The 21082-nt window shown below is 40.3% G+C and overlaps 1 protein-coding gene across 3 annotated transcripts in view; it reads right to left on the bottom strand.

Moving 5' to 3' along the window:
- Positions 1–21082, bottom strand: part of LOC131696596 (elongation factor-like GTPase 1) — a 69398-nt gene that overhangs the window by 42184 nt on the left and 6132 nt on the right. For all 3 annotated transcript variants that reach the window (XM_058998929.1, XM_058998930.1, XM_058998931.1), the window contains exons 8-12: positions 19843–19966; positions 19249–19328; positions 18720–18856; positions 18445–18567; positions 17302–17401 (exon numbers count right to left, since the gene is read on the bottom strand). In XM_058998929.1, coding sequence (XP_058854912.1) covers positions 17302–17401; positions 18445–18567; positions 18720–18856; positions 19249–19328; positions 19843–19966 — 564 coding nt within the window. The remainder of the gene's footprint in view (positions 1–17301; positions 17402–18444; positions 18568–18719; positions 18857–19248; positions 19329–19842; positions 19967–21082) is intronic.

Genomic DNA, 21082 nt, shown 5'->3' on the forward strand with positions numbered 1-21082 from the left:
TTTTTTGTTAGTATTACAGTGTTACAAACGAAACCACCATTATAGTGACACCAACAACAACAACAAAAAAATCACTGATGCAAGAATCCATTGAATTGCAGCAGCTAATACTAGCTTGAACTGGAAACCCACTGGTTCTCACCTAACCTTAACAATAACATGTGCACATATATACAGAGATGCCTATCGGATCCCAATTTCATACTGTGTCAACAACAAAGACAACAGATATCCTTTCACAAAATGGATAGTTTTTTTCCGCACTAACAGACAAGTGTGGCGACCCTCTGCACCAAAATGTCACAGGCTTAAATCCCAGCTTTGTACAGGGGTCACTGGGGTTAGTGGCTGTCTTCCAGGGAAACAACTCCAGAAGTTAACCCAGAGCCTTCTCTTCAAACTCAGCAGCTTGTGTATGACAGGGAAGCTTTTAGCTATACAAATCCTTCTTCTTTCATCAGGCCTCAGACACCTGAATATACATTTTATATAGGGAAATTACATTACAGGTAGTTTAGTATACTTTATGAGTTCATCAACCTTTTAACAGACCATTTGAACAATGAATGTGTTACAAACGTAATATGGCACATCACACAATGGCATGTTAAGTAAAATGGGAAACACAAAAGTTAAATATTCCAGCATGGAATTCCAGGGCTTAGATGGCACAACAAGTTCTAAGCCAAAACTGTCTTGGTTTTTCATGTACGAAGGTAAAACACTTTGCTTTTGTAACTTTTTAAATTCATTTTTAATGCCATTACACTTTTGTTAATGAAACCGTTAACTTCTGCTATGAGAACTGCGCAATTCGTATTGAATGAATTTCCACCTGGATTCCAAGACAGCTTCTGTCAACGTCAGTTCATCACGCTCAGTCAGCCAGCTTACAGCCTTTAGCAACTATGAAAGGGCCAGCTAACTCTGCCCAATACATGTTTGCACGTGCCATAGAATTGTGCAGGCAGTGAATGAGGTTTTTGATTTTGCATTTAAATTCAACAGAAATTATCCCTCAACATAATTTAAAAATCTAAGGAACACGTTGACCTACATAGCTTAATAGATTTACATTTATCTGCCAGGGTTATAGTGATAATATGGATCGTTGGTATGTAGGATACATCTTGATGGAGACATGAATGAGTAGGCCATTACCATAGAGATAGCTTGGAACACAGCATTCCAAACTGGGTGTTTTGCAGAGGTTACTTGCATCATGTGGTGTTTAAGACAGCTTTACACAGTGTCTAGTGGAAGCCATATGTATAATGTAGTGAAAACAACAACAATAAATAAACATGATAAAACGTTATTTCAAATAAAGTATTTGTTAAAATAGTGATTGGGACACAGAATACCTAATAGCATTCAAGTGAAGCTGCTGCCGTCTTTCCATTTCCTGTTGGGCGATTCGAGCATCAATGAAATGTCAATGTTGTTACTGTTTTTAATAACAGTGGCGGCCGGTGGGCAAAAAAAAAAAAAAAAAAATCTGGAGACAGAAAAAAGGCAGGGGGCTGCAGCAGTAGAATCTTATTACTGTATTCTGACTGACAAACACTTTTCATATCTTAATATTTTACCCTAATTTGGCTGTTAAACACAATTTTCTCCACTAGCTAGCAGAGAAAAAAAAACAGTAGCCCATCATAGTTTATTCCAGTAAACTTAACTGTAACACACAGCCAGCGTATGTTTAAAAATGCACGGTATACAACATGAATATAGCATTTAGATTTCAAGACCACGTCACTGGGTGTGATTTGTCAAATCTCCAGTGGGGGGTGAGGGGGGATAAGATACACAAACTACAAAACAGTAGGAAAGCCTCCAGTAAAGATACATCACGTTGATACACCACTAATATGCTAGCATCTGGCACCATGCAAATGCTATTGTCATTTAACACGTTTACTATTATTATTGATAATTAAAAGGCAATAAAACGTGCACTTATAATGCTACAAACAATATTTGCCAAACTAAAAATGGAGTGATAGTGTACTGTACTGTACATACACAGAATTGCCATACTATATGCAAAATGACATTTTCCAGCAGTAAGACATTGTCAATACAAAATCTATTTTCTCTGCCGTGGATGAAAATTGAAAGAGCAGACAGAGCCGGTTATACAGAAAGCAGAGCCAGGGACACGACCCGGTCAAATCGCACCTGTAACACACTTTCCAAAAAATACTTTCAAAATAAAGTTCTTAAGGCAGGTACTGAGGCTGGTGACTGTTCATTCACAAGAGACACAATTACAAACCTATTGTTGTGTGGTTAAAGCAGATAGGAGTTTGTAATGGAGGCTTGTCCCCTCTGATGAAACAAACTCTCTGGGCTCCTTCAATTAAAACCTGTGCTCACATCACGTGATCTGCTACTGCTAGTACTGTAGTTAATAGCAGATAGGAGTTTATAACGGAGACTTGCCTCCTCTGAAGAGCTAGAACTGCTGTTAATATAAGAATGTTGAATCTAGGGTTTTGGTTAAAATGTAATGTCTTCTTACATTTTAGACAATATATTGGTTTTTGTTTTATTGAACATTATTATATTATAATGTTACACAACAAGATTTCCATTACACGAGAGTAGATGTTAAAACTTCATGCTGATTTGAACTCGGCTCTCGCCAAGATAAGCACCAACTAAGACGTAGCTTTACAGTAAACTAATGTGATCCATATGCGTCTCCATCCATTTACGTTTCCTTCCATATGATGATGTAGATATCCTTCTGTCTGGTGTTAATGGCTGAAGTGTAATGCTGGCTCCAGGGATCAGCTTATTTTGCCTCCCTGGCGCATCAGCACACACAACGGCTGCGATGCTGGCTCCGGGGATCAACCAAAGTGCGGCCTCCCCAGCGCATCAGCATGACAACCGTCTGGATTGAGCTAAGTAGGGTACATCTCTGGGGTTTTCAAGTGGGCACCTTCCATCCTCAGTGTTTCGTCGACTAGCCCACGACACCTCAAGAGGGCTCGACGGTGATTCTGGCGTCCCAGCATCACCCCCCTCCGTCCCCCACTCAACTCAGCCCAGCTTACTTACCTGTCCCCAGCCAGAATCTTTCCGTCTCAACCACAGCCAGTTGCTGCTCCTCTCTGCTGCTTCAGATAAGTTCTTCACTGTGCGACGCAACTCTTGGCCACTGAATCCGACGTCTCTGAGAAACCGGGTTGTAGAATGTGCCACAAATCCTCGACAACCCACTTCCACTGGGTAAACCCGAACTCTCCATCCTCGCTGTTCCGCTTCAGTGGCTAGTTGAGCATACCGCAGTTTCTTCCTCTCATACGCCTCATCTACAGCGTCCTCCCATGGCACTGTTAACTCTACCAGGTGAACAAGGCGTGCTGATCCAGACCACAAGACAATATCTGGTCGAAGGTTAGTGGTGGCAATCTCAGGTGGAAAAATAAGCCGTTGACCAACATCTGCCAGCATATTCCAGTCTCTAGCAGCTTCCAGTTGTCCTGGGCGAGGATTGGTTTTAACACCTTTTCTTGGTGGTTGCTCTCCTGGGCGGAGGAATGTTGTCTTTTGTGTGTAATGTTTTGATGGAACAGGTGGCAACTTATTGGTCATGTTACGCTTGTCTTCCAATGCTAAGGCCAAACATCGCAGCACCTGGTCATGGCGCCAAGTAAACCGTCCTTGGCTAAGAGCCACCTTACATCCTGTCAAAATGTGCCTTAATGTTGCAGGTGATGAACACAAAGGACATGAGGGATCCTCTCCTACCCATAGTTTTAGGTTCTGTGGTGATGGGAGAACATCATATGTTGACCTGATGAGGAAACTGATCCTGCTCTGTTCCATTGACCATAGGTCTTGCCAGCCAATCTTGCGTTGTTCCACATTCTCCCATCTCATCCATTCTCCCTGTTTGGCCTGGGAAATGGCCTTTATACACCTCATCCTCTCCTCCTGCTTTTGCACCTCGTTGACTACCAGCTTCCTTCTTTGAGCTGGGGCCGCCTTGTGCCATGTAGGAGGAGTTGAACTGAAACCAAGACCCCCTCTTCCATGCTGAACTTGCCCCATGATATCACCAATTCGAAGGGCAGCCTTTGCATCTTCCACAGCTTTCTTTGCCGCCCACTTTCTTCCAGTTTTCAACACAGGTGCTGCCTCCCTTACGCATTTATCGCGTGACTCTACTAATGTCATTTCCAGTCTGACCTTGGCGCACTTAAACTCCTCGGTTAGAGCAGAGACTGGTAGCTGCAGTATTCCTTTACCATAAAGTCCCACTCTGCTGAGGCAGCGTGGAACTCCCAACCATTTCCTGATGTATGAACTGATTAAAGCTTCCAGCTTCTCTACTGTTGTCAAAGAAACCTCGTACACAGTCAGTGGCCACAGCAACCTCGGCAGTAGACCAAACTGAAAGCACCAGAGTTTTAGTTTACCTGGTAGAGCGCAGCTGTCTATGCTCTTCAACCCTTCCACTGCTTGTTGTCTAACTTCTCCCACACGAACTGTGTCCTTTAGATCCCCGTCGTACCATCTCCCAAGACTCTTCACTGGCTTCTCAGACACTGTTGGTATTGCCTCACCATTAATGAAGAATGTTTTATCTACTACTTTGCCTTTAATTATAGAGATGCTCCTTGATTTAGTGGGCTTGAATTGCATTCGTGCCCATTCAATGTTATTGGTTAATTTGCCCAATAATCGATTAGTGCAGGCTACTGTTGTAGTCATGGTTGTCATGTCATCCATGTATGCTCGAATTGGTGGTAGTCGCATTCCAGAAGCCAAGCGCTCTCCTCCTACTACCCATTTTGATGCCCTAATGATTACTTCCATTGCCATGGTAAAAGCCAGTGGAGAAATGGTGCATCCTGCCATTATTCCAACCTCTAGGCATTGCCATGTAGTGCTGAATTCTGAAGTTGAAAAACTGAATTGCAAATCTCCAAAATAGGCTTTCACTAAATTTGTTATTGTCATCGGTACACTGAAAAAATCAAATGCTGCCCAAAGTAGTTCATGTGGCACTGAACCATATGCATTAGCCAAATCCAGGAATGTCACATGGAGCTCCTTCCTCTCCTTTTTAGCTGATTGAATTTGTTGCCAGATCACATTGATGTGTTCTAAGCAACCTGGGAAACCTGGAATGCCCGCTTTTTGTATTGAAGTGTCAATGAAGCAGTTCTTTAATAGGTAAGCTGACAATCTCTGAGCAATAATGCTGAAGAAAATCTTGCCTTCTACGTTTAATAGGGAAATGGGACGAAACTGACTGATGCTTGTAGAATCTTTTTCTTTAGGTATAAAGACTCCACCTGCTCGGCGCCATGCTCTTGGTACAACCTGTTTTTCCCATGCCACTTTCATCAATTTCCACAGAATTCGTAGAACTCCTGAAGCACTCTTGTACACTCTGTACGGAACTCCATTAGGCCCTGGAGATGATGAAGCCCTTGCTTTTTTCACAGCTTGCTCTATTTCTTTCCACTTAGGTGCACAGTCCTCCATTTGGTATTCTGGTGGATTGATAGGTGGGATGTCTGACGGAATTGACATAGGCTCCTGCCTTTTTGAATCTGTATGTGTTTCCTCCAAATATCTCTCCAGCTCAACCTTAGATGCTTTTAGTGTGCCATTCTTCTCACTGGTGAATAACTTCTTTACAAATTTGAATGGGTCTTTATAAAAATTAGCTCTCGCACGCTCCTTCTTTTTGTAGCGTTTCCGTAGGCGCTCAGCTCTGCGCAATGTTGCAAGCTTATCTTTTATGACCCTTTGTAAGAGATTGAGTCCCTCCTTCTGACTTTGTTCTGCTCTTCTCCATTGGTTCCTCAGCTGTCTCCTTTCTCTAACTAAGCGTTCAATCTCCTGCTGCCGTCTAGACTTTCCAGGAATAGTTTGTACTTTTTCCTTCCTTTTTTCAACTCCAAACCTCTCACTTCCATATGCGTAGATGATGTCCCCAAATTTATCCAGCTTCTTTTCAACTGTTCCACTTAATCTTTCCAATGCAACGCAGAGATCTGTGTTTACTGTGTCCCATGCAGTTTTCTCACAAGCTCTTGGCCATTTAACTCCAGGCTTGTGCCCGTTGAGGTTCTTTTCTTTCTTATGCTGGTTTGTCTGACCAGGTTCACAAGGATCATTAGGTTCATCACTAACTGTGTCCATGCAAGTCCTCCTCACATCTATGACAGGGGTGCTGATATCCTGCGAACTGTGGTTTGCTTCCTGTCGCTGGATTTCATTCGACTGACTTGACTGACTTCGTAAGAAGTACTGATCAATGCGAGGCCCTTGTCCCTTCTCCCTCAAGCATTTCATTCTCCCTTGATGAATCTTCAAACCCCTGACCGTTGTCGGCTTGCTCCAGCCGCAGACACAAACCTGGAGTTCCATGTCTTTGTTAACTGCAGATCTTGAACTAGTCTTTTGTGAAGTACTCTCCATACTCATATCCGTTTCCGTTCCTAAGTCGTTAACCGTGTTGTCCAACGTTGAGTCATCTTCCGCCCCCGCTCTCGCAGACTCTAGGGGTATTTTTCTCTTTAATTTCTTAGAAGCCTTGGGCGGGTGTCTCCAGCATCCTGTAAACACAGAGCTGGATACTGCCGACAAGGGTAGCTAACCCTTACCAGCCCCAATGGGGTCTCTTTCCTCCTGTCAGCTGTCTCTCCAGGCTGTCACAAGGTCTTTCCCTTGTTGCCAGCTGCACTATTCACAGCAGTCACTGGACGTATCCAGATCTTCATGATTTCCATTACACGAGAGTAGATGTTAAAACTTCATGCTGATTTGAACTCGGCTCTCGCCAAGATAAGCACCAACTAAGACGTAGCTTTACAGTAAACTAATGTGATCCATATGCGTCTCCATCCATTTACGTTTCCTTCCATATGATGATGTAGATATCCTTCTGTCTGGTGTTAATGGCTGAAGTGTAATGCTGGCTCCAGGGATCAGCTTATTTTGCCTCCCTGGCGCATCAGCACACACAACGGCTGCGATGCTGGCTCCGGGGATCAACCAAAGTGCGGCCTCCCCAGCGCATCAGCATGACAACCGTCTGGATTGAGCTAAGTAGGGTACATCTCTGGGGTTTTCAAGTGGGCACCTTCCATCCTCAGTGTTTCGTCGACTAGCCCACGACACCTCAAGAGGGCTCGACGGTGATTCTGGCGTCCCAGCATCACCCCCCTCCGTCCCCCACTCAACTCAGCCCAGCTTACTTACCTGTCCCCAGCCAGAATCTTTCCGTCTCAACCACAGCCAGTTGCTGCTCCTCTCTGCTGCTTCAGATAAGTTCTTCACTGTGCGACGCAACTCTTGGCCACTGAATCCGACGTCTCTGAGAAACCGGGTTGTAGAATGTGCCACAAATCCTCGACAACCCACTTCCACTGGGTAAACCCGAACTCTCCATCCTCGCTGTTCCGCTTCAGTGGCTAGTTGAGCATACCGCAGTTTCTTCCTCTCATACGCCTCATCTACAGCGTCCTCCCATGGCACTGTTAACTCTACCAGGTGAACAAGGCGTGCTGATCCAGACCACAAGACAATATCTGGTCGAAGGTTAGTGGTGGCAATCTCAGGTGGAAAAATAAGCCGTTGACCAACATCTGCCAGCATATTCCAGTCTCTAGCAGCTTCCAGTTGTCCTGGGCGAGGATTGGTTTTAACACCTTTTCTTGGTGGTTGCTCTCCTGGGCGGAGGAATGTTGTCTTTTGTGTGTAATGTTTTGATGGAACAGGTGGCAACTTATTGGTCATGTTACGCTTGTCTTCCAATGCTAAGGCCAAACATCGCAGCACCTGGTCATGGCGCCAAGTAAACCGTCCTTGGCTAAGAGCCACCTTACATCCTGTCAAAATGTGCCTTAATGTTGCAGGTGATGAACACAAAGGACATGAGGGATCCTCTCCTACCCATAGTTTTAGGTTCTGTGGTGATGGGAGAACATCATATGTTGACCTGATGAGGAAACTGATCCTGCTCTGTTCCATTGACCATAGGTCTTGCCAGCCAATCTTGCGTTGTTCCACATTCTCCCATCTCATCCATTCTCCCTGTTTGGCCTGGGAAATGGCCTTTATACACCTCATCCTCTCCTCCTGCTTTTGCACCTCGTTGACTACCAGCTTCCTTCTTTGAGCTGGGGCCGCCTTGTGCCATGTAGGAGGAGTTGAACTGAAACCAAGACCCCCTCTTCCATGCTGAACTTGCCCCATGATATCACCAATTCGAAGGGCAGCCTTTGCATCTTCCACAGCTTTCTTTGCCGCCCACTTTCTTCCAGTTTTCAACACAGGTGCTGCCTCCCTTACGCATTTATCGCGTGACTCTACTAATGTCATTTCCAGTCTGACCTTGGCGCACTTAAACTCCTCGGTTAGAGCAGAGACTGGTAGCTGCAGTATTCCTTTACCATAAAGTCCCACTCTGCTGAGGCAGCGTGGAACTCCCAACCATTTCCTGATGTATGAACTGATTAAAGCTTCCAGCTTCTCTACTGTTGTCAAAGAAACCTCGTACACAGTCAGTGGCCACAGCAACCTCGGCAGTAGACCAAACTGAAAGCACCAGAGTTTTAGTTTACCTGGTAGAGCGCAGCTGTCTATGCTCTTCAACCCTTCCACTGCTTGTTGTCTAACTTCTCCCACACGAACTGTGTCCTTTAGATCCCCGTCGTACCATCTCCCAAGACTCTTCACTGGCTTCTCAGACACTGTTGGTATTGCCTCACCATTAATGAAGAATGTTTTATCTACTACTTTGCCTTTAATTATAGAGATGCTCCTTGATTTAGTGGGCTTGAATTGCATTCGTGCCCATTCAATGTTATTGGTTAATTTGCCCAATAATCGATTAGTGCAGGCTACTGTTGTAGTCATGGTTGTCATGTCATCCATGTATGCTCGAATTGGTGGTAGTCGCATTCCAGAAGCCAAGCGCTCTCCTCCTACTACCCATTTTGATGCCCTAATGATTACTTCCATTGCCATGGTAAAAGCCAGTGGAGAAATGGTGCATCCTGCCATTATTCCAACCTCTAGGCATTGCCATGTAGTGCTGAATTCTGAAGTTGAAAAACTGAATTGCAAATCTCCAAAATAGGCTTTCACTAAATTTGTTATTGTCATCGGTACACTGAAAAAATCAAATGCTGCCCAAAGTAGTTCATGTGGCACTGAACCATATGCATTAGCCAAATCCAGGAATGTCACATGGAGCTCCTTCCTCTCCTTTTTAGCTGATTGAATTTGTTGCCAGATCACATTGATGTGTTCTAAGCAACCTGGGAAACCTGGAATGCCCGCTTTTTGTATTGAAGTGTCAATGAAGCAGTTCTATATATATAATATATATATTTAATTTGTTTTCACTTTGAAATTTTGAGGAGGCACTGTTTCCCTTGCCTCCTCTGAGGAGCCTCCACTGGTTGAAAAGGCCTTAAAGTTATACAACACTGGTATAGAATACAAAGTTATGAGTTCTGAAAGTTCTGAAAGTTGTCAGGAGAGAAGGGATGTGTTAAACTAGGCAGCCTGATGTTTGGTAGATTAGTGAAATGAAAGACTGAAAAACTGAGCACCATTTGAATATAAAGTATGATAATATAAATCATTTGTTTATGTACAAAAACTAGTGTAAAAAAGAAACAAATGCTCAAAAGTCAGAGCATCGACTTTGCTGTGATGCTAGACCCACTGCCTAGCAGGGGGAAAACTGTATCCTCCCTTGGAAAAGAGTGCAGAACTAGTTTCTGGAAAACAAAACTAAGGATTAAAGATCTCTGACTGAGCCAGTTGTGTAAAACATGGTTGGCAGCATGTACCCATATAAACATGCCCAACATTACCATTTCATTTTCATCAAGAAGCCAATAATAATGTCATATAAATGTCCTTCTAATTTTTTTAAACCCATTTTTACACCCCTTAATTATAAAAACAAATTCTGTAATTACAACAGAACAGCAACACGATCCCCTGATGGGGTCCTGTCTTCAAAACAGTTAGATCCTGTAAGCCGAAACTAGTCTTTAACTCCAATGAGTCCATTCATTTGTTTTGCTTTTTTTTTTATTTGCCTCCAGGATTCTCACAGTAAATGCAGTTAAAATTAGAAGTCTACTGAGTTAAAAAAAGACTACATTGCTTCATGACCAAAGAGAGCTCAACATCATTACTAGTATGCTAGTTCCACAGCAGACACCATCTATTTCCATCTGCAGTATCAATGGAAAAGAGTTCCAAACTAGCCAACCAATATAACCAAAAACTAGCCAACCAATATAACCAGTTTATAATAGTATATCATATGTCTGTTAATACATTTACTGTAACAGATCTCTTCTACACTGCAAATCTTGAAGGAAAACTGTTACAGGAACTGATATTTGTAATTCTACTTTTTAATGAAACCATACAAGTACAAACTCCCAGGGAGTTGAAAATGCACACATGTCGGAGGCCGATGTTGTAAATGTATCCACATGTCAAGTTTGCACCCACTCAGTGCAATGCTTCCGTGACAAATGAAGTGTGAGCTTCAAAGTGGCCGCAGAAAAGAAGAGCTTCTTTTAAGGACTGAAATAATAATGTGTTAATTATGAACGTGGTGGCACATATGCACCCATGCAACCGGAAGTGAAACCACAACCGGGGAGACCACTGAGATGACTGACAGCGACCCCCAGCCATTCAGAGCAGAACGGAGACGGGACAGACAGCAAGTGTTAAAAACTACACAAACTAGAGATGAGTTCTAAATCATTATTTTTGGTAAGAACATAAAAAATAGCGAGTGTTTTTACCAACGTTTATCCTATATAAATTTATTTCACGAGAATTTATTTTTTTAACGAGCTTTACCGATTAAAATCGAAACGCAGCAAGCCTATGTATAGCCCCCAAACCCCTAAAAAGGCAATCGCTTATCTTATATTTTCAGAATGTCAGCCTTTCTAGGAAACCAGATTTTCTAAGAAAACTGGAACATTCACAGTTGAGTTTTATACTGGCTGTGAGCTGAGAGAAACTGCACTACACCCCTCAAACAGCTCCATATATTACAGAGGGAATCAGAAATAGAAATATGCCACACTGGTCCCATGATTCCAGGTCTCTGGTTGACTGTTGGCTCGAGGACAAAGATATCTCACAGCCAGGCTAGAACATTTACAACTGTAAAATATATAGGCTATATCCATATAAAACACGACTATGTGTACCGCGGCATTTCAAATTTACAGCTTGTTATTAACAAATCAGCAGCATGACAGCATTTCTATTAAAAAAAAAACACGAACAAGAAATACAATTGCTTCTTTCAGGAGTCCAAAGTTTCATTTTTATTTACTTTTTGTTTGATTAGCCACTCAGGCACCCATACTCTCATTCACCACTCTAGAAATGTATATATGTATTATTTTATAACACCCACTGCTGCAAGTATGAGGTAATGGTTTCCAAGTCTTAAAGAATTTTAAAAACCACAAAGTAGATCACGAAATCTGTGAGGGAAAAAATGATACTAAAACTGTCTGCAAAAGACTTACACACTTCGTCTGACTCTACAGTGAAAAAGCACAAACTTGCACATATTTTCCATTTAACTTTTGAATGTGGTCTCCGGATTTCAAGAATCAAATAGGGATTCTCACTTTGATCACATTCTGAACAGATGTGATAGGCTGCTGGTAGTGTCTAATTGTTGATGGGTTGCCCGGCTAAGTGCATATTTTGACTCAGTATGCTTTGCTGCTAATCCCAGGGGGTCAAGGTCCCCATTTCCATGTTTGTTTTTCTATACAGTAGAACTTGGAATTCACACTAGCCCTGCACACAGCCCTGGATTTCTGAACTTCCCTTGTTTATGTATATTATTGAAATGACCAGGTGCCGGTTCCTGATAAGTCTGCTCTGAACTGATTGCACCTTTCACAGCATGAACACACCAGTCACATCTGAGTCTGCAGGGTTACAAACAGGAGTGGATCGTTTAACTAGTGAGGAATATGTTTAACATCAAACTCGGCGCCTGATCATTTCAATAATATACTGTACTTAATTGAAAGTATTTCTAAAACCCAGGACTGGGTACAGGGATAAAGTTAAAGAAACCCAATCCAACCAAAGAATATTGATAATATCTACAATAAATAACTAATTAGAAAAAAATAACCCATTTCAAGGTGCTGGAAGACCAATCTATATCGCTGTGTTTAAACTTTTTTTTTTTTCTCGTTGTATTTGCTAAATGTTGTTACTGTTCCTAGTGGCACAGCTTGGAGAGGTAACTAAATATAAGCAGCTTGATGGTTCTGTTTTGTGCATAAGGCATTTTCTGGTAAAATCAATCTTAATGCCAGCACAAGCCAGAAGGATACAAAGGAATTGCACTGGAGTTACTAGAAAACACAGCTTGTTGATTTAGAAGCTTCTGCTCATTTTTTGACTCCAACTTTTAATTGGAGGTGCATTGCTCAGGACAAATTGCAGCAATAAGAAATAAGACACTATCAACTGAGCTCACCAGTCCAAGGAAATCAACATCCTTAATCACATTATCAAACTAGAGCACAGAGAGAACTAGAGAACAGCTTAGACGGTCTCATTTTCTACAGATACAATCTACTTTTGTGAAGAAAGTCGTATTAGTGGAGCTTGCTTTTTAAATTGCCAGCTGCAGTATTTTAAAGTTCAGCTAGTGAATAGCACTAGTGCATTACAGTGTACGCCCAAACCGTCCCAGCTAAATGACATCATCTGCCAATCAGACTTAAAGACATTTCAATGCAGAGCCTTGCTTAATTTTAGAACTCAGAAGCACCTAGAGAGTAAGGTTATTCACTCTCTCGAAGTATCCACACAACAATGATGACCTACATTAATCATTGCTATGGCAACAGCACATAATCATAACATTCTTGTACAGTAGAGGCATCACCAAGTGACTTGTAACACCTTCGGATCTGAAGCCGCATCATACACAAGGCAGAACACTTTCATATAATGACTTAAAACAGAAGCAGAGAAGCGCTATGAAATACCACAGCGCAACTGAGATTGTATGGGTAATCGGCAGGGTTTACATCAAGGAACATATGAGGTTATTATTATTCAAATGAGAAGAAACAAATTGTTTTCTAGAGCCCAGGTTATGAGCCTTGGTTATTATTACTATTGTAAACATCAATCACTAGTTTCTGGCATATTTTAAAAATGGACGCATATTCAATCGTAAACCTATTGAGGCAAATCTGACAAGTATTTCCAAGTTCCTCGTTTACTAAAACACAAAAGCAATCAAAGGTACGACAAGTTGATAGAAGGTGAAGCCGCAACATTTCATATAAAAATGAAGCACACCCGTCCTTGATATAGGTTTTCTTGACTGATATTCAGTGACTTGTAACTCTATACTAAAAGCAGAGATAAATGCTACTTGTAACCTGCTCAATATAGTAGGTTTTTTTTTTTTATTTAGTAAATCGGCAATTATTTTATTATTTTCTCCCAATTTGGTATATCCAATTATTTTTAGACTCAGCTCGGGAGCGGCGAAGACGAACACATGCTGTCCTCCGAAGCGTGTGCCGTCAGCTCCAGCACATATGTGTGTACTCTGGAATTCAATCCACACAATGTATGTCAAACAAAAGAATGTGGGTGATTCGGCAGTACAGCTAATGCAACGCATCACTGCATTGTACATGACTGAACAGTCATCAGTCATAAACAATGCTTTTTTTTTTTTTTAAGACTTTAATAAATCTAGCATTTGCCTAGGATTCACAATAGGGAGAATACTCTTTTCAAAAGCACCAGTTAATTACAAAATGTTCAGCATAAAAAAAACCTAACAGAACAGGACTCCAGTGTTGTAATATATGATGCCAAACTGAGTTTTCATACTAACAGTAATAAAATGAAGTCTAGATTGATTCCCTTGTGATCTATAAAGTGCCCAAAGATAGAAGTCCCAGGAAGGCCTACCGCTGTGAAACAGCAGCTTGCAATCTTCAGTTCTTCAGCAGGTGGAATACGTCATGGACACACAGTTAAATATCTGTTTGATCATTAGAATGGAAAGCTTCACTGTTTCTCATTAACCAAGATGATGTCATCTTCTTGCCGATATATCTTTCTAAAACTATACTCTCTCCCTCTACTTCATCATCTGCTATGATTAAGGCTTAGTTGCATGAGAAGGGTTTGTCTTCTAAATCCTAAGGAAGAATAATGACAGCTCACCCAAGGATGTACTTCTGTTTTATTTAAGGCTGCCAGTCAAATGTAAAAGAATGGGAGAGGAGATGCCAACTGCAGAGGACTGAACCATGCAATTATCAAACACTGGAGCAGAACACTTACACTTGAGTTATTTGATATGTTGTCTTGATTAACTAATATCTTTGCTGAGTGGATCCATGTGTCTAGCAGATATAACCTGGAGAAATCCCAAACTATGGCACATTTAGTCATGCTTAACCTATAGGCAAGCCTGTAATCTATAACAGAAGCTGCACTCTGAATGGGTAAAATCTCTGAATCACTAACTTAACAATTTGTTTTCAGTAGTAACAGAATTACAAACTCTGACTTTGATCAATCTTAAAGCAGACTTTTGTCTAATAGATTATTTCTCCCCACTGGTAAATGACTATAGCCAAAAAGTTGATTTAAATTGTTCAAAAACAGTGAAGAGCCAACATGGCGAGCTTATATAGTTTCTGAGTTTGTAGTTTACAAAATCAATGTTACAAGTATCTGCCTGTCAATTTCTCAGTGTTACCACGATTTTTCTACCCTACTGGAATGTTGCATCACAGCTGCAAGCGCTTGCCGATCATGAGGACTGCAGAGCAGCAAGTGACCACCGTTCCTGCTGTCAAGTCAGTCTCCACTTTTCACCCCCTGAACCTAAGCAACAGATGCTACCAAGATACTGAGCTGGAAAGTTTCCATGTTGACTCTTCGGGTGCCCAGACAAACTAGCCTAGTGGGATTTCATCAGAACAAACATTTTTGAACATGTGAATAACTTTTCTTTTTTTCAAATTCTTCTTCAGTGTATCTTTCCAGCAACTATCTTACCACGTACCCAGGTCAATCCAGGATCCTCAATCCTAATCAGTTCATACTATGTCATGCATGTTCAGTGAGATTTCCTATTATGTTTGTGGTAGAAATAAACTCTTTAAATCCGGTTCCAAATAATAATAAAAAAGTGCCCTACATCATCAGAAACACTGGGCTCTTTGTTATCTGCATATGGCTTTCAATAATAAAAGCACTGTAACACAACTCTTTCAAGTCACAACACAGCTTTCATTTGATAATCATATTAGCATGTTTCAGCACAAGCCACACAACATTAAGAGCTAGCAACAAAGAAGTCGATATATTGAGAGGTTTATTTGGAAAATAGCTGTGAATAGCATTTTTAATTATGTTAGTTTGTTAATATATATATATATATATATATATATATATATATATATATATATATATATATATATATATATATATATATATATATATATAGTGCTCAGTTTAGAAGGCAATTCTTCAATGCCCTACTGTCCTTTCAGAGAGGATAATCTGTTCTTTGGGTTTTACGGTTTTCTTAGATTAGTGTAAGAAACAAATACAGCTTTGCTTGGGCATGAGTCCATGAAGCCCACAGGAAAGGGTGACTGCAGACAGGTATTCCATATATTGTACCTGAGGGACATGTTGTAAAACATTATGGTTACATTCATCTTTTTAAATTTACTCCATAATGTCTAATGCTAAAAACATCCACTCGGCAATGCATTATCAGTGCAAGAAAGCACTCAAAGTGAAGGAAAGAATCTGGCTGTACCACTGAGATCTCTACTGGTAAGTTTCACTGTTTTCTCCAGCAATAACTAATAATAAATTAAAAAAAAAAAAGATGCCATCACACTTCATATACCCTCACGGAACACAAGCCTAATCACTGATTAATGAGTCAACACTCCAGAGGCCACTGATAATCAAAGAGAAAGCATTTCACATGAAAGTCTCCAGACTGAAGCTCAAACACATCTGTAACTGTCTTCAGTAGCAGTCTCTTTCTTGATTAAGGCTTTTCAAGAAGACACAAAGTCCTGCTCGTTTACATAACATAAGCACTGTTCTCATGCCGATACCTCCATCTAGTGTTCATTTAGTGCATTATTAAGACAAGGACAAACCAACTCATGACCTGTTGGGGGGGAACCATGCTTGCCTTACTGATAAAGGTGGCCAGGGTATGCAATTAGGATTGGCCTGTAATTAAATAAAGGAGAAGTGGTGGTCTCAGATCATATATTAAAACAACATGTATTTATGTATTGCTCAATAAAACTCACTTAGCTCAGAGGCCAAGGGAGAGTAGCGACTATGCAAGGTAAAGGTGTTTTAAAGAAGTTGACAGTTCTTTACAGCACTGTGGTTCCTGTCACTCAAAATGGGAATACAAAATGGTAACGTTATTGGTATGTTCCCAGCCAGTCATTTGTGACAATGCTATCGTTTAGAGCTGTTTTTGTTGTTGTTGTTGGGGTATGAGAGACTATGCTTTATTTTACACAAATTAGGGGAATGATGAATCGGATGTTCTTTGTGTGTCTCATTCAGTATTACAAGGACATGTGCTTGTAAGGCTACAGGCGAAACAAATGTTTGACTGTATACTCAATCTAACCAATATCATCACATCGGCAAAGCACCTTGAGTGAAATTCCTAGCTGTCAGACCTGTCTCCTTTCAGATCCGTCTTGAATTTCAGTTTCAGCCAACACAACCAATCTAAAGTAAATTGGCTGAGTTCAGACAAACATGTTGAGCAGTGAGTCTACTGAATTTTATAAAACATGCCTACATTTCACTGCCAAGTGTGAATGGAGCATCGCTGCCTGAACTGAGTCTGCCAGGACGGCATTCTATTCTGTGTGCACTTTTCTTAATCCGAGTACAAATTGTCTGAAGAAAAGCATATTAGCTCCAATCCCGAGTTTACCAACCAATCAGGATCCATATTGAAATGGAACCTTGTGGCAATCAATATTTTTGCAGGGCAAATTTATACTTTCAAAGGAGCTAGTGAACTAATTGAAAATGAAGTAACACAGAAGAAAAATGCAACTAAGAATAATGCAGAACAAAAGAAAGGGTCTAGAGTAATCATCAAAAAGTGGCACATCGAATGAAACTTCGAGCATATCAGGTGGCCTGTTATACATGGTGGATTTAAAAACATGCGGCTTGAATCTCCTGGCTTACCTCTGTTTGTTTTGTGGCAGTGTCTTGGAATCAACAGCGAACATCTTGGAGACAAACACAATCACTGGAGCGGAATCATCACTCTTACATTCCATAAAAGCTGATACAAAATAAATAAAGAGAATTGAAAGTGTTAAATTAATAGATAGATTACATTTCAGAGTTTTATATTGAAACTGTGTAACCAAAGAAAAGCAATCTGGTACACAAATATATCATAACTCTGAAATACTTTAGTGAATGTCACACCTTTCAGTTCAATCTCAAATACTTAGATAAATATGGGACTATGAGTGCACAATTTCATATGGGCTGCTGTTACAAACTTCAGAATTGGAATGGTTTTATTACCAATGAGCTTCATGCTATAAAAACACTTTCATGTTTAGGCCAAGTCTTTTGAAATTCCCAGGATAAAACACAAGATGCCCTGACATGAACAAAAAATGTTATGTGATTGAAATATTACCAACATGACTTTTTTTAATAGCAAGAGAATGAAACAAACCTGTTGCACTATTTTGGCTGCATTATCTAAAACTCCTTATTATTCAAAGCTGGGACTGCTCAGCCAATTTGGCAGTAGTCTGGGTCTTAATCTCAAAACTTTCACAGAATACATTGAAAACGGGCTACAATGAAAAGGCAATTGAATCTGTGTGCCAAAAATGTTCTGCGATCTGAAAAAAAAAGGACTTGCAAGTAAAACTCCATATCCGTAGGAAAAATCTACCAGCAGCCAAATTCTCTTTCTTCTAATTGTAATGTGGAACAGCAGTATTTTCCATCTGACAATCATAGCAAGTACAGCTTTAGCAGGTACCATAATACAGTGTGTAATGCATATAAAAAAAACAGCAGGGCAGCAAAAACAATTCTAAAAATGCTCTCTTATCCGTTGTGTAGTTTATAGCCAATTTAACAGGTAAGCTTTATTTAGTTCAGCATTATTGTCCGATTTCACACGTGTACAACAATGATCTCCAGCCACTACAGGAATACAGACTTAAAAAACAAACGGTAAAAAAATGTTCTGAATTAGCTTTCTGCTCGTGTGATAAACAGCCTGGATGAAAATTGTGATTTTCTCTCTCTATATAGCTTACTTTATAGCCCCAGTAAAAAGTAATGTAACTAACTTACCTCTCTTGAGATCCTGTGTTTGGTCCGGTAGGGAATCAAACCGCCTAGCCCCGACACACATTAGCTTCTCTACCCTCTCGGCTGATATATCTAAAGGACTAGGTAGCTTAGTACACACCATAGCTGTATCAAGTGTTAAGAAGTTTAAAACCCAGTAATCATCATCCATAAATACAGTACTACTGTTAGCATGGCATTATTCAATCTAAAGTAATATACAGTACTTCTGCGTTTACAGTACTAATTGGTGAGCTTCCTGGGAAAGCAAAGGATACTGAGCACAGCTTGTGACACTGGAAGCCACTGACTACAGATAGCACTGAGGAGAACTTTAGGATCTGTATGCCGGAAGTCTCTTGCAGCAATTGTGAGTCCTAAGGAATGTACCATCTTTTCCACTTTATCCTTGTCCCTAGTTACAACAGAAATCACATATTAGAAACATACAGCTGTGAGCCTTACCTTATTACAAAACATCTTTTTGTACTGCAATACACAGCTGTTCACTAGAACACGTTTCTTTCACACAAAAATCAATGGAGCAAACAACATATTGGTAGAATTTGACTGAACTGCTATTCCTGCAGAAATGCTTAACTCACAATGCAGAGAGATCCAGTGCACTAGAGAATAGATTTGGGATGCAGGAAGATGGACACAAAATCTGGCAGCAGCTTTTACTTTTTTACCTCATTAAAACAGAAAATTGAATGAAGGGTTTTTAACTTGCACTGAATAATGCACCTCACAATAACCAAGCATCTCCTATAAAAAGCATTATTCTTTGAATAAGTAATACATTACCTTTTGATGACCACTGCTTCGTATAAACTCCAAATATTCTCCAATACTAACTGAACAAAGAGAGGCTTTTTCCCTTTCGACTAAAACATAAATAAAAATGCGGTCATACAAAATGACACAGCAGCAACCATTACACATATAAGAAAAAACAAAGATGCTTTTCAGGGGTTGGTATTGTTTCAGTGTGAGACTCAAGGGCTTCTACAAAAAAGCTTCTTATGGTGCACATGCTGTTGTGTTTAAATGAGTTTTTCCTCACTATTTTGATGCACATAAATTGAAAGACTGAGGGTTGGAACACATTATTTTTGGGTCCTTTTGATAAACTGAAGGAGACCTTGCCTGTTGCAAAACAGAATTTGTATTTGTGGACAAGTTACAACTACCCTTTATGCTTTTGCTCCCACTGTAACAGAACAACATTCCAACCCCCAACCCTGTTACTAATTTCTGCACATAAATGAGTGACTTAATGGTGCGGCACCTACACCACAAAGCATAAAACATCACTGGAGAGACTGTCAGGCACCAATCTCCTATAATAGATAACAGACAGTGATAACAGTCACTTGGACAGATGCAGTACATCATTACCTGAGCTCCCTTCATTATCTTCTTTGCCTTGGCGTTGAGATAAAAATCTCCCCACAGTGTCTTGAGCAGCACTTCAGCCTTAATACCCATTTTTTTACTATAAAGCTGGGCAAATTGTTGTATGCTGGGAAAAAAAAAAAAGAAGTCACTGGAAATATAGTTTTGTGGCATTCTGCATATGGTTAACCCAAGTAACAATATCTTAATTAAGATACTGCAGCCATTGTTTTTCCAGTGCAGATGCAACAGCCCTGCCAAACATGCTTTGTAAAAACTTTAGCTGGCACATCATCACAGCCCCTGTTTAAACAAGGGCTGACCTGCTCTCTTTTCAGGCGAACAGGCAGCTTTAATCACACAAATCTAAGCGGTCTAGCCTTTTTAATGAGGTCATTATGTAATTGTGCTACAAACACACAAGTGCTATTTAGGCCATTTCTGCACATTCTATACTGCCCTCGTTTGAAGTACTTGGTGTAAACATTGAGCATGACTTCTAGACAGACAGCAGCAAAGTGTAATCTGCATATCTGATAAATGATAATCCAGATGCAAATTACCTGTGAATCCCCATTTGAGATGCATTAACACATCCTATTGTATTGTCAGATAAAAGAGCAAACTGAAATCATTATTTTTCAAAGTTTTTGTCCAAATAACATCCACATTTAAAAAAATGCATACGGATTACTAAAAGCACTGAAGCCTTATTAAACTAAATGAAAGCTATTACAGTGCCTCACTTGCCCTTGTAACTAATTGAACTTTTCACTATACTATATTTGCAGTAGTACAATGCTGCATTACATCTGTGCATCCCCTATAATCATTAAAATCATAAAGACTTCCTGAGAGAAGTCTCATAAAGTCAATAATCCTATTCATATTCATCCTGCTAGGTTCACTTTCTGCTAGGCTTTTGTAAAAGCAAGGTGCAATATTGGGAAACTTGCAGGTTTTTAGCATTACAAAAAAAAAAACACTACATTTTACATCATGGCCCAATTCAGAATAAATATAGACCTTCATTTTATTTTATTTTGAGTATTTTATATTTACAGTATTTTCAAAAAGGTGTAGGGTTTCATTTAAGAGTAAAATGCCTAGAGCAGAGACAAGGCTCCACCTAGTGGACAGTATACATACTACATGTGCAGCTATATTTTAAAGTGAAAACCTGTTCACCTCAACTATAGACGTCTCAAAGAATGCAGGTCACTAACAAACAGCATGATCTCCT

Source organism: Acipenser ruthenus, chromosome 24 (assembly GCF_902713425.1).
Source record: "Acipenser ruthenus chromosome 24, fAciRut3.2 maternal haplotype, whole genome shotgun sequence".
Taxonomy (NCBI): Eukaryota; Metazoa; Chordata; class Actinopteri; order Acipenseriformes; family Acipenseridae; genus Acipenser; species Acipenser ruthenus.